This window comes from Peromyscus californicus, unplaced genomic scaffold (assembly GCF_007827085.1).
Source record: "Peromyscus californicus insignis strain IS unplaced genomic scaffold, ASM782708v3 Scaffold_16__1_contigs__length_79575227, whole genome shotgun sequence".
In the NCBI taxonomy this organism is placed as follows: domain Eukaryota; kingdom Metazoa; phylum Chordata; class Mammalia; order Rodentia; family Cricetidae; genus Peromyscus; species Peromyscus californicus.
In genome coordinates, this window is record NW_026294458.1 from 3483355 (window position 1) to 3497528 (window position 14174).

The 14174-nt window shown below is 45.1% G+C and overlaps 1 protein-coding gene across 5 annotated transcripts in view; it reads right to left on the reverse strand.

Annotated features, from left to right (window-relative positions):
- The window catches only part of Ube2l3 (ubiquitin conjugating enzyme E2 L3), a 54797-nt gene that overhangs the window by 24198 nt on the left and 16425 nt on the right, over nt 1-14174 (reverse strand). For 2 of the 5 annotated variants that reach the window (XM_052740012.1, XM_052740013.1), the window contains exon 2: nt 6388-6483. The exons of 1 other annotated variant lie outside the window; for it this stretch is intronic. In XM_052740012.1, coding sequence (XP_052595972.1) covers nt 6388-6483 — 96 coding nt within the window. Of the gene's footprint in view, nt 1-6387; nt 6484-11342; nt 11358-11416; nt 11585-14174 lie in introns of those variants that run through there. 2 more of the 5 variants (XM_052740015.1, XM_052740014.1) reach the window with 2 other exon arrangements.

Sequence of the window (14174 nt, forward strand, 5' to 3'; positions counted from 1 at the left end):
GCTTTTAAATGGGTTAGTGCTCATAGGAACTAGTAGCCTTCAGTATGCTTGTAACAGAGCATTACTCTTTCTTAATTTTAAGACTTTCTCCATGATCCCACAAAAGCACAAAGGGCAGACTGAGATCATATAGTGCTGCTAATTAAATTAAACTTCAAGGTTAGGACATTTGGCCAGAGGTAGCACCCCTCCCAAGAGGGACAGGACATGATAAATACTGCCCAAGCAAGCTGAAAAGGCACATATTCATTCTATTTCTAAGACTCAGCCTCCATATTTACCAAAATAACATCCTTTACTACCAGAAAAACCTATATTCTCACATAAGACAGGGGATATAGATAAGACACAGAGAAGAAAACACACTGCTCCAAAGAGAAGCATGTACTCTTGAACCACTTTTAAAAACAAAAGTAGCTGGGCAGTGGTGGTGCACGCCTTTAATCTCAGCGCTTGGGAGGCAGAGGCAGGCAGATCTCTGTGAGTTCGAGGCCAGCCTGGGCTACAAAACGAGTTCCAAGAAAGGCGCAAAGGAACACAAAAAAAACCTGTCTTGAAAAAACAAAAACAAAAAAAAACCTAGCAACTGGGCAGTGGTGACACACCAGGCCCTTACTAGGTACCTTTCTCTGTAGTTATATGGATTGTAACATATATATCAAAGCTTTAAAAGCTAACATCCGTAGTGGTCGGGCAGTGGTGGCTCATGCCTTTAATCCCAGCACTCGGGAGGCAGAGTCAGGCAGATCTCTGAGTTTGAAGCCAGTCTGGTCTACAGAGCGAGTTCCATGACAGCCAGGGCTACACAGAGAAACCCTATCTCAAAACAACAACAAACACACACAACACCAAAAGTTTAAAAACATAATACAGCCAACTCAGGGAGGTGGTTCTCCTTGAAGGCCAGTGTTATCCCTTATGGAGAGACTTACAATTGCATGAGAGTGTCTTTAAAGACATTGCAAAGGCAAGTGTGGTTTCTGTCATCTAGTGACAAGACACACCCCATGCACATGCCAAAGAGCAGTTAGCAATGCAATCCTACTAACCAATCGTGTTGGGGACACAGAAAAAGCAAAGTACACAAAGGAGGGCAAAATGACGTGAGTGAGCAAAGGGGTAGACCAAAGATGAAACTAGGCAAAGAAAGGCGACCACTCACTATCATCAACGACTATACACTTGGAAAATGACTTCTGAACTGAGGTGTGCTACTATTATAAAATGCCCCCTGAATTTCAAAGACCTTATCAAACAGACAGAGTAAGGACAGAGAGCTGGCTCACCACACAGTAAAAGTGCTCACTGAGCAACTCTGGTGACCTGAGTCCCGTCCCTGAGAAAAGTCTAATGTGGTGGCCCACTCAGCCTTTAAGAGCACTGACTTCTCTTACAGAAGACCCAGGTTCCATTCACCACCATCTGTAACCTCAGTTCCAGGTGATCTGACACCCTCTTCTGGCCTCTGTGGACACCAGGCATGCAATCATACATATAAAAACAGAAAACATGGACAGCAGGACATGTTCCCAGGGACCTTCACCCAAATCAAGTGGTAAAAGGACTAAAGTTGGAAGGCTAACACTTTCTGATTTCAAAAATGTACTGTAAGCTGACTATGGTGGTTCACACCTGAAATCTCAGCATTTGGAAGGCTGAGACAGAGGCTTTCTAGGAGTTCAAGGCAAGTCTGGGCCACACATGATGCTAGGCCAGTCCTTTTTTTTTTTTTTTTTTCCAAAAAAGGAAACATAACAAAAATGAAACAAACATTACTAGTAAACAATGTAGCACTAGTGTAAATGGACGGTATCAACAGAATTAAGGCTGAGAATCTTGGGCTAAGGAGACAGCTCAGTAAGTCAAAGTGCTCACTGTGTCAAGACCTGGGTTCAAATCTCCAGAACCCACATGAAAGCCAGTTGCCACAGAACTGTATTTCCTAGCACTCCTACAAAGAGATAAAGGTGAAAACAAAAGAATCATCAGAAGCTCTGCTATATTTAGCCAAAAAGTCCAGACAGAACAAAAAAGAAACAAAAGGACCCTTTATGAGACAAGGTAGGTGAGGACTGACATCCTACAGCTGTCCTCTGAACGCCACTCACACCCTTACCTGAACCCACAAAGATAGCTTATTTTACAAATTGAAAGCCCAGAAGCAAATCTTTATGGGGTTAGAGACGTAACTCAGTTGGTAGAATGCTTACCTAGCATGTTTGATGCCCTGGGCTTGATCCCCAGTCCACATAAGCCTGCACTCAACAGGTAAAGGCAGAAGGACCAAGAATTCAAGACTGTGGGACATCTTTCTGTATGCTGTGAATATGTGCTGCTCTGATTGGTTGACAATAAAGCTGTATGGCCAATGGCAAGGCAGAATAAGGTTAGGCAGGACATTCAAACTGAAGAAACAGGAGAAGAAAGGAGTCGGGGAGACACCAGCCTGCCACCAAGGAGCAACAAGATGCCAGCAGACCGTTAATGCCACAGCCACATGGCAATATATAGATGAATAGAAATGGGTTGAGTTTAAGTTATAAGAGGTAGCTAACGAGAAGCCTGACCCATAGGCCATACAGTTTATAAATAATACAAGCCTCTGTGCGTTTACTTGGGACCAAGTGGATGCAGGACTCAGGTGGGAGAGAATTCATCTGACCTTGGGCCCAGTCAGGACCAGAGAAACTTCCAGCTGCACACAATTATATAAGTTCAAGGCTAGCCTGGGACACATGAGGCTCTGTGGGAGGGAGAGAGGGAGGGAGGGGGGGCTGGGGCTACAGGATTGTGGTCATTTCAAAGCTAGCCTCAGCTACAAAGTGAAACCCTGCCACAAAAGCCAAAAAGGAGCCATGAGTGGTACTACATCTGTATTCCCTGCATTTGGAAGATCCAGACAGGAAGATCAGGAGTCCAAAGTCATCTTCAGCTAGCTTGGGCTACACAAAAGAGATACTGTGTTTGGGGGAGGGGGTGTGTGGCTCAGTTTAAAATTTGATGGTGGAACCAGGCACCATGGTATGTATACACTTTCAGTCCCAGCACTGGGGAGGCAGAGGTGATGGGAATGTCATTCTGTATGCTGTGAATATGTGTTGCTCTAATTGGTTGATAAATAAAGCTGTTTGGCCAATGGTGAGGCAGACTAAGGTTAGGCGGGACATTCTAACTGGAGAGATAGGAGAGAAAAAAAGAGAGCAGGAGACACTGCAAGCCGCCGCCAGGAGAAACAAGGGGTAAAGTACTGGTAAGCCACAAGCCATGTGGCAAGATTTATAGAAATGGGTTAATTTAAGATATAAGAGCTACCTAGCAAGAAGCTTGCCATGGCCATAGTTTTAAAATAATATAAGCCTCTGTGTGTTCATTTGGGTCTGAGCGGCTGCAGGACCAGAAAAACTTCAGCTACACAGAGGCAGCTGGATCTGTGAGTTCAAGGTCAGCCTGGTCTACATAGAGAGTTCCAGAGCAGCCAGTACTATGTAGAGAGACTCTACATTTTAATTAATTAACTAATTAATTAAAATAAACTTAATGGTGGGACTGGAGAGATGGCTCAGAAGTTAAGAGCACTTGTTATTCTTACAGACTAATCCGGGGTTGGTTCTCAGCACCCACAAGGAAGCTAACAATACAGTTCTGAGGGAATTCAATGCCCTCTTCTGGCCTCTGAGGACACTAGGCATGCAGACAGTACATAGACACATATAGGCAAAACACCCAGGCATATAAAATAAAAGCATTAAAGGAGAAGGCAGCAGGAAGCTCAATGACAGAGTACTGACATACGTAAAGTTCTAGGTTCAGTCCCCAGTACCACAGCAGACAGATAAACCTGCACTGCCAATAGTAATGATGCATGCAGGAAGTGCCACTCAGCCACCTCACCCCTTGACTGCTACAGCCAGGCTCAAGGACTAAGGATCAGTATCTTCCCATAAAGTGGAAGGGTAGAGTAGAACACTGCTGAAGTACCATGATTTTTATGAGCTAGCTCTGCTCTCACTCCCATTGGACAGACTTTAGGTAAACTTAAATAGAAGATCCCATGCTGACCCAGCCCCTATGATGCAAAAGAACTAGGCCCAGGGAAGAAAGCATATACACTAATCATCCTAAGGAAGGAATGCCCTGGACAGTGATGACAGAAGGGAGATAGGGCACTGACAAGATCTGAGCAGCCCCTGCCACAGCTGTCCTGGGTGCAGTTGCCTCAATGAAGGCAAATCTCTGGCCTAGCTACTCCCAGAGCCTCAACACACACTAGGATTTGACTAGTCATCTCTATCATAATGAGCCCTCAGACCACTATGACACAGGCTCAGAGCCAGCATGAACCAAAAGGCCTTGGTGTAAGCTAAAGGCAAAATTTGTTGACAGTGAGCTCATATGATGACACTGCCCCAGCACCACTTAAAACCACCATTCATTCATTCACTCATTCATCCCCCTCATTTCCCAAAAGAACCATGGATTAGCCACTCACGTTTTAGTAACATACAATCTCAAGTAGAAACCGGACAGATAGAGTGGGAGTGGGGGCACACGCCTTTAATCCCAGCACTCAGGAGACAGGCAGTTCTCTGTGAGTTCAAGGCCAGCATGTTTCTACAAAGCAAGTTTCAGGACAGCCAGGGCTGTTAACCTGTCTCAGGAAAAAAGAAAAAAAGAAAGGGGGACAGATAATGCCGGGTAGTGGTGGAACATGCCTTAAATCCTACCACTTGGAGGCAGAGGACCTCTGAGTTCGAAGCCAGGCTGGTCTATAGAACAAGTTCTAGGACAGTCAGGGCTACAAAAGAGACCGTCTTGAACACCCCACCCCCACAAAAAAAAAAAAAAAAAAAGAAAGAAAGGAAGGAAGGAAGGAGGGAGGGAGGGAGGGAAGGAAGGCAGGAAGAAAAGGGATGGACAGATCAGACAGTTCTACTTATCCCTGATAGGTCACAATGACAGCTCTATAGACACAGGCCAGCCCCTACTAGCTAAAAGCTTTGCAGCCACCCTCTCTGTGTGCCGAGCCCAGCCACCTTTAAGCCTAAAGAAACCCAGAAGATGTATTTTCAAGTCTAGACTAGAAACTCCCAGATTTAAAACTTCTAAGCCAGTATTTTCTGTCTGATCTTAAAACCAGAATCGAGAAGAAGGCATCTGCAGTGAGTATACCTACATTCTTCTTTGGTAAAGGAGACAGTCTCTTCACAAGAAATAATTAGAAGTAACAATGGAAAGAGTGTCAGATACAGGGAGAGAACCTGAGGCTCAGATGGGCAAAGCAGAAAAGGAAGAAGGTAGTGAATGTGAAAGAAAAGAAAGGAGAGCATATCAGTGTAGATCCAAGTTACAGGCTAAGGGGACTAGAAGTCACCGGTGTGCAAGTGGGGCTGTACAATGGACAAATAGTGCCGCTCTGAGAGAGAAGGCAGGGAAAGAGAGGTAGAACTCTTTCACATATAGTAAGAAACCTGATGTTAGAGGGGTCCCCAGGGATTTAAAAAGAGAGAGAGAAGAAAGCTAGACTAACAAAACTCAAGCTTTAGGGTGAAGAGAAAGTAGTAGCAAGTCAGCAAGTAAAGACACTGATTATAGGTTCAAGGGCTGGGATCCTGCCAAAGGCTCAAAGCGTCAGAGTCAAGCAAGTGTCAGATACGTGACAACCGAGAGGGCCCCATGTGCTTGGTGGGAAGCACTTCAGGCGAGAGGGAGAAGCAGGAATTGTGCGCTGAAGTAAAGTGCAGTCAAGTGTCAGGAACAACAGGGGATCGAAGACGAGGCAAAAAGACAAAACCAAAGCAAAGCCTTCTGAGGAGGAAGCCCAGCCTAATGGATGGCTTCCTAAAGAATGTAGGGCTATCTGGGGTAGAGACGGAAGAAAAGGTTCAGGAAAGCACAGTGGAGGGGAGAACACACAGGCAACTGGGAATAGCAATTCAAGACAAACAGAGGTACATACTGGAATGCACCAGGAATAAAGTCACAGATGCAAAAATCAATGGAGAAAGCCAGCGAAGGTCTATATGGGAAGGCAGCTCTCCTCCAAAGTCGACAGAAGGGTCTCAACCTGACAAACAGGGCAAGTCATTCAGAAACCAGGGGAGATGAGCAAGAACAGGAGCACAGATGCATACTCCTTTTCCTTTGTTAGTAACTACAGATCTGAGGGGTTTGGGACATCTGCAATTTTAAACACCAGTGCAAAGCCAGGATTCTACTCAAGAGCCTAAGGCCATACCCTACCCTACTTGTCACCTTGTAGCCACTGCCCACTTCTGCCCATCTGTGGGCTGCCCAGACTAGGAACTTACTGAGGAACACAGAGTCAGCAGTAGGAGCACACCACCTGAAAGAATAATCTAGTAAGGAGTGGAAGTGTTCAATACTCACAGGAACAATAAGCCCTTGCCAAGTCAATAAATTAGCTTCATCAACCTGGATGTTACGGAAGTTTTTCATTCCACATTTGCGGATCTCTTCAAGCTCCTGTTGATTAACAAAGCATAAAGGGTTGTCAAATCAGGGAAAGTACCACATGTTAAGATCCCTCCTGACTCCCTCAAATTAAACCTGGTGACAACATCACCAATGACAACATTTGAGTGAGCACCAGAACATACCTCATCAGGTAAGGAGGCATGGAGCCAGGTTAGTCCCATCTGTAATGTCACTGCCTCTATAGACCCTTGCCCCAGACCAAGCCAAGCCCCAGTCTCAAGCAACCCATTGAATACAATGAGAAGAACCATGCTTCTACAGATATACCACGTCCTCTTTGGGCTAGTAATGCTGCCTATTTAGCCTCATCAGAACCAGGTAGCTCACACCTGTAATCTCAGCACCTGGGAGGCTAACAAAGATGGACTGCTGTGGATTCCAGGCCAGCTAGGGCTACCGAGTGAGACTCTGTATCAAAAACGAAGGGAGGGAGGGAGGGAGATAAAGGAGCTGGTGAGATAACTCATCAGTTAAGAGCACTGTCTGCTCTTCCAGAGAGGTACTGAGTTCAATTCCCAGCAACCACATGGTGGCTCACAACCATCTATAGTGAGTTCTGATGCCATCTTTTGGTGTGCAGGTGTACATGCAGGCAGAGCACTCATAAAAAAGTGAGTAAATTAAACAAAACAAACAAACAAACAAAAAGAAGCCAAAGAAGAACAGAAAAAAGAAAGAAAAGAAATAAGCAGAAGAATTGAAAATAAACAAATGAAGTAGTTGTGCCCTGGCTATACAGGGGCAGACATGCAATAGCACCCTGAGGTGCTTACAGACCTAACTTTTTCCAAACAATCACTAGCTATGTGTGAGAAGCTGAGGCTCTAAAGATGAGTAAGTCTGGAACTAGAAGACAAATAAAGGCAAATGGGTACCCACAAACCTTCCCTACCTAACACGTTAAGAGCAATTTCAGGACTCCATCCCAGGACAGGCACAGGCAAAGAGCACAACTGACCAGTATGGGATAGGCAGGGGGACAAGGAACCAATACTGCGGCTTCGTTTCTTCAGCTACCAACAGGGTGGTAAGTTCCTGAGCTAAACACAATGAGCAGGAAACTACATCATAACAAACTCTAAAACTAGGGGCTTCTCATAAATAGCTAATGTAGCAAAGGTCACTTCACTCAAAGTACAACCACCATGACAAATTATTTCATAATTCTGTTTAAGATGTCTTTAAGATTGTCTGTCACTTGGTTTTCCACTGTGTATCAACCTGCTATTTCCCATTGCTTCCCCAACACCAATAAATATACAGTAGGCATCTTAACCCAAGCCACCCAGAAAGTACCATGACTCACGGCCACACATATACATACATGGTCACTTCCTCCAAGTTCCTAGACTGCCACTCACCACCACTACCTCAATCAGGCCTCACAACCAATGAGATGATAGTCTCTCATCCACCCAAGATGCCTTCTCACCTACAACATGAACATTGCCCTGTCTCATCTACCAAGCTACATCCCCTCTATCCCAGCCCACATGCCCTCTAATACAGGAAAGGCCCCCTCCTTAAGCAGCCATGTTTCACAATGGCAAAGGCCACCCTATTGGCTTCTATGTCACCAAAATCAAAAGATTCTTTGCATCACATATTCCCACCATGCCACAGTAGTTTGCAAGACATTATTTCTAGTTAGTAAAGCTAGAAAGACACAGAAGGAATAATTCTCAAAGTACAGTGAAGCATGGAAGACATATGAGAGGCCTAACTCAGAATGAGCTGAGGAGGAGGAATGCGTGTCCCAAGGGATGCTGCCTGTTTATCAACCTCAGGTGCCTACTATAAGCACCTGGATCAACTCTGGAAAGTCTAGTCCAGCAAGTGTGGCTAGAGACTTAATATGGGAATTTTCAGTACATAGTACAAGAAGGGAAAGGGTGTTACCAAGCTTAACCAGTTCAGTTCTAAGGAAGATCTAGTAATACTGCAGTCCTCTGATCTATACCAGGGGACAATATGGTGAGAGAGCCTGATTGCTCTACAAAGAAAGCAGCAACAAGAACCTGAAAGAATACTCTAACTGCCAGCTACCATCTTGGTCTTCCAACTGATACTCGGAACTCATCAGAAACAGCTGTTTGGGAACTATGAAACAGGGACACACTCAAGAAGGGGAAGGTTTCACACTTCACTAACCACTACTCTTCATGAGGGCCGGACAGACACATGAGGTGAAATATTCCAAATAGAACTGTAAAAACGAGACAACCAAAAAATACTCAGAGCCGGGCGGTGGTGGCGCACGCCTTTAATCCCAGCACTTGGGAGGCAGGAGGAGCTCTGTGAGTTCCAGGCCAGCCTGGGCTATCAAGTGAGCTCCAGGAAAGGAGCAAAGCTACACAGAGAAACCCTGTCTCGAAAAACCAAAAAAAAAAAAAAAGAAAAAAAATACTCGGGAGGCAGAGGCAGGTGGATCTCTTGAGTTCAAGGCCAGCCTGGTCTACAGAGTGAGTTCCAGGACAGCCAGAGCTACACAGAGAAATTGTCTCGAAAAACCAAAAAACAAAACAAGAAAGAAGGAAAGGAAAGGAAAGGAAAGGAAAGGAAAGGAAAGGAAAGGAAAAAGGAAAAGGAAAAGGAAAAGGAAAGGAAAGGAAAAAGGAAAAGGAAAAGGAAAAGGAAAGGAAAGGAAAAAGGAAAAGGAAAAGGAAAGGAAAGGAAAGGAAAGGAAAAAGGAAAAGGAAAGGAAGGAAGGAGGGCGGGAGAGGGAAGGGGGAGAGAGGGAGGGAGGGAGGGAGGGGAGGGGAGGGAGGAAGGAAATATTGAATGTTCATAAAAGAAATGGAATTTTAGGAAGGATCGTTTTCGCGTCTGTGGATGACGCCCTGGGAGTGATAGTTAATGTTTTCCTTCGCGGTTTATTGTTGAACCAATAAAGTCAGTGAACGCTAAGAAAAAAAAAAAAGAAATGGAATTTTAAAATAGCCTGTGTAGGCCGGGCGGTGGTGGCACAGGCCTTTAATCCCAGCACTCGAGAGGCAGAGGCACTTGGATCTCTGTGAGTTCGAGGCTAGCCTGGGCTACCAAGTGAGTTCCAGGAAAGGCGCAAAGCTACACAGAGAAACCCTGTCTCGAGGAAAGAAAAAAAAAAGGCCTGTGTGTACAAACATACTTTGTAGCTCTGGCGCTCTATGCTAACAATATGAAGTAAGGTTGATAGACGTAAGGCAAATTTCATGGGAATTACAAAGGTGGGGCAAGCTGGATGTCGTTTTAACAGGGCAGGAAAACCCAACCTTGTCTAAGGACTGCAGGCTGGGTTGTAGAAGCTCAGCAGCAGGGCAAGTGTGCCGACTGGCAGCACAAGATCCTGCATCACTCAATCCCAATACTACAAAACTACTAAGGAACAGAAGGCACACAGTTCTCTGGAGATGTGGTACACGCAGTTCACATAATGCTTGCCTAGCACCTACAAAGCCCTGAGGTTCAAGTCCTATACCCAGGGTAGATCACAATCACCTCTAACTGCAATCCCAGGTCATCCAATACCCTCTCCTGGCCCATGGGGTGCACAGACACACAGATCAAACACACATACACATAAAATTAATCAATTAATTTTTTAAAGAGTAAATTCAAGACCATCCTGGTGCACATAGGGAGTTTCAAGAACAGCCTGGAGTACACTATACCAAAAAAAAAAAAAGAAGAAAGAAAAAGAAAACCTATGAAACTATGTGCCTAGGTGCTAGGATATGAAGTGCTTCAGTGTCAAGACATCAAGCAGCCGGGACAGTGGTGGCACACGCCTTTAATCCCAGCACTTGGGAGGCAGAGGCGGGCAGATCTCTGTGAGTTTGAGGCCAGCCTGGGATACAAAGTGAGTTTCAGGAAAGGCGAAAAGGTACATAGAGAAACCCTGCCTCAAAAAACAAAAAACAAACAAACAAACAAAAGATATCAAGCAGATACTTGAACAAAGATAAAAGCCCCAAGCCTTCTGGCCACAGAAGGAAGGACACCACTAATGAGTACTGAGCTGGAGGTTCAGGAAGTCCAAAGCAAAGTGATCAGATAAACTCTTTGCTGTCAGGTTAACGTACCCAAGAAGGAAAGGCAACTTCTCTTTGCACAGGTCTAACCAACAAAGAACTGATTCTAAGAAGTGAGAGTCAAGACAGACAAGCCCTGACATCTTCTGGGGATGCTGGGTACCCTACAGAAGAGTGTTTCTCAACGGGATCCAGAACAGAATCATGCACCTCAGCATTCTGAGCCTGAGCATAAAACAGATGCCAGACATTGTGGCTCCATCCTACTGAGATTAACATTCTTTGCAGCCCTCGCTGAGAACAACTGGCACTAAGGGTGGCCAGCATGCCCCAATTCCTGCATTGCCCAAAATGGTTCTGAGCACAAGAGCTGCCTCCTCCTTCACTGAGGAAGGCAAACTGAAGAGCCACACTGCTCATTTAGAGGTTCTATCTAAAAAGCTGAGAGAAAACTACATGAATCCTCAAGATGACATATCTAAAAATACAACTGTGCTCCTACAACTGAAAATGGTCCTAATAATGACCTAGGAAAGAATTTCAAGAACCCCATGTAAATTCAGAAGTTGAAGTCCAAAGGCTTTACTACTAAGAAGGAAGGAAAGGAGCTGACTAAGAAAAGCTGATGAGAACGTTCAGAGGCTAAAGGTGCTTACCACAGAAGTCTGGCAGCCTGAATTCCATCTCCAAAGAAGAGACTCCTGTTAACCGTCTTCTAACATCCACATCCACATGTGACATGAGCACACACAAGCGCACACAAATTATAATAAGTGTAATTTAAAAACAAAACAGCAGCAGCCCAGCTCTTTGAGAATAAGGTCTGAAAGAACTAACCAAGAATGACACGAGCTTACAGAACACACTTCCCCAAAAGATTTATTTCAGTTCTGCTCAATGCCAAAAGCAACCTGGGGTCAGCTGCTTAGGGCTGATGGTGCAATGCTGACAACCAAAAGATGAGCCGGGAGAAAGCAGAACCAGCCAACTCCTCAGTCCCTTCTGCGAGAGGGCAAGCAGCACACAGGGAAAAGCCCAAGTGAGGTCCCTCTTTGAATCCAGCTGCTCACAGCTTTGAAAGGAACCTGAAAAAAAATACAGGGTACCGCTCAGTTTCTGTGGGGTTTTTGTTTTATTTTGTTTTAGGTGGTGCTAGATATCAAACCCAGGGCCTCAACAAGTATAGTGGTCTACACTATATTCCTAACACACACACACACACACACACACACACACACACACACACAGAGAGAGAGAGAGAGAGAGAGAGAGAGAGAGAGAGAGAGAGAGAGAGAGAGAGAGAGAGAAATATACCGGGGCCTTAAATGTGCTGGGCAGACAAGCACTCAAATACTAAATTATAGCCTGTGGTGGTTTGAATGAGAATGACCCCCATAGGCTCATATGTTTGAATGCTTAGTCCCAATTACTGATACTGTTTGGGAAGGATTAGGAATTAGGATTTGTCACCTTGTTGGACAAAGTATGTCACTGGGGGGTGGGGGGTTGCTGAGGTTTCGAAAGCCCACACCAGGCCCAGTTTCACTCTCTCTTTGCTTGCAACTTGAAGATCAGATGTGAGCTCTCAACTACTTCTCCAGCACCATGCCTGCCTGCCTGCCTGATGCCATACTCCCCACCATGATAATAGACTAGTCCTTTGAAACTGTATGAAAGTCTCCAATTAAATGCTTCCTTTAGCAGGGTGGTGGTGGAGCTCTCCCAGCACTCGGGAGGCAGAGGCAAGTAGATCTCTGAGTTCAAGGCCAGCCTGGTCTACACAGTGAATTCCAGGACAGCCAAGGCTACAGAGAAACCCTGTCTCAAAAAGCCAAAAAAAAAAAAAAACAAAACAAAACAACAAAAAAAAAAAAACCCAAAACCATAGATAGATAGATGGATGGGTGGGTGGGTGGGTGGGTGGGTGGGTAGGTGGACAGATGAATGGATAAGATAGATGAAATGCTTCCTTTATAAGTTGCCCTGGTCATGGTGTTTGATCACAGCAATAGGACAGTGACTAAGACAGCCCCTTCAGTCCACTTCTTTTTTTTTTTTTTGGTTTTTCGAGACAGGGTTTCTCTGTGTAGCTTTGCGCCTCTCCTGGAACTCACTTGGTAGCCCAGACTGGCCTCGAACTCACAGAGATCCGCCTGGCTCTGCCTCCCGAGTGCTGGGATTAAAGGCGTGCGCCACCACCGCCCGGCTTTCAGTCCACTTCTTAAAGGGAAATACCCATTTCTCAAATTCAGCCCAGAAAAAAAAAATTGGATGCCCACATGTCAACAGCAAGGCCAAGTACAGTCCAGAATCGGAGTGCTGGATCTGGGTCCTTACAGGAACCAATTTCCCCAAATCTTTATAGGATTAGGGAAAATAACAGACTACCCTGCACAGCCAGCCTGACATTTTTTTGTTTTTGAGACAGAACTCACCAATCAACTCAGATAGTCTCCCCTACTCCCCCCCTCCAAAAAAAGACCCCACCAAGTTTTGTTGTTGTTTTGATAGGGGTATGAAAAACAAGTTCTACCTATCATGGAAGGTTGGTTATGGTAGTTTAAGTGTAAGTTGGGCTTGGTAGTGCATTCCCACTATTCCAACACTCAGGAGGTAGAAGCAGGAGGATTGTGATCATGAGGTCAAGGCTAGCCAGGCCATACACAGAAAAAGAGGCAGAGGTAAGAGACAGAAAAAGCAAACAGACACACTGTTCAAAATCCCCCCAGTATTATGCACGTGCAAGGCCAGGTCTAAGAAACCCTAAAGAGCCAGAAATTTTTGAGTAATATGTAACCAAGATCCTCTCTAAGAAATCCAAAATTAAGCCCAAAATAAGGCAAATTTTTCTCTGATGGCTAATCTTGGTTGTCAAATTTGACTACATCTGTAACTTACTAAAACCCAAGCAGCTGGGCACACCTGTGAGGGATTTTTCTTCATTAGATCATTTGAGGTGGGAGACCCACCATAAAACCAGGTCATTCGAGGCCAGAAGACCCACCCTAAATCTGGGCCATACCTTCTGGTGGCAGCCCACATAAAAGGACATGGAAGAAGGAAACTATTTTCTGTCTGCTTGACCTTATTTCTCACTGGCAAGTTCATCTACCCCGACCCATTCCTTAGCTGTTGTTTGAACCTACTTCTTCGGGATTCCAACAGGGACTGAAAACTGGTGCTCTCTAGGACCTCCCTGGGACACCAGCACCAGACTGGAACTGCTGAAACATCCACTCTCCTGGACTGAACAACTACAAGATCTTGGCCTTCCCGTCAGGAGACAGCTGTTATTGGACTACTCCAACCACAGCCTGTAAGCCACTCTAGTAAGTCCCTTACTGGTATATAAATATATTAGTTCATTCTATCAGTTCTATTCCTAAGAGAACTCCAAGTAGCACTAGGGTTCTGTGCTACTGACTTACTGAGCTAGACAATGGAAGCAATTAAAAAAAAATTCCTTTGACTCCAAGTCTGAGATCAGAAACTCAGACATTTTTCTGAATTTTTTTAAATTTAGTAAATACTACTGCCAGCACTCAGGAAGCTACAGGAGAATGAAGATGCTAAGACACACAGGAATACCTCGGATACACAGGAACCCTGGGAAGGGAAGGAGTAGGTAAGTGTGAGGCCAGCACAACAGCTCAGCAGGTGCAAGCACTT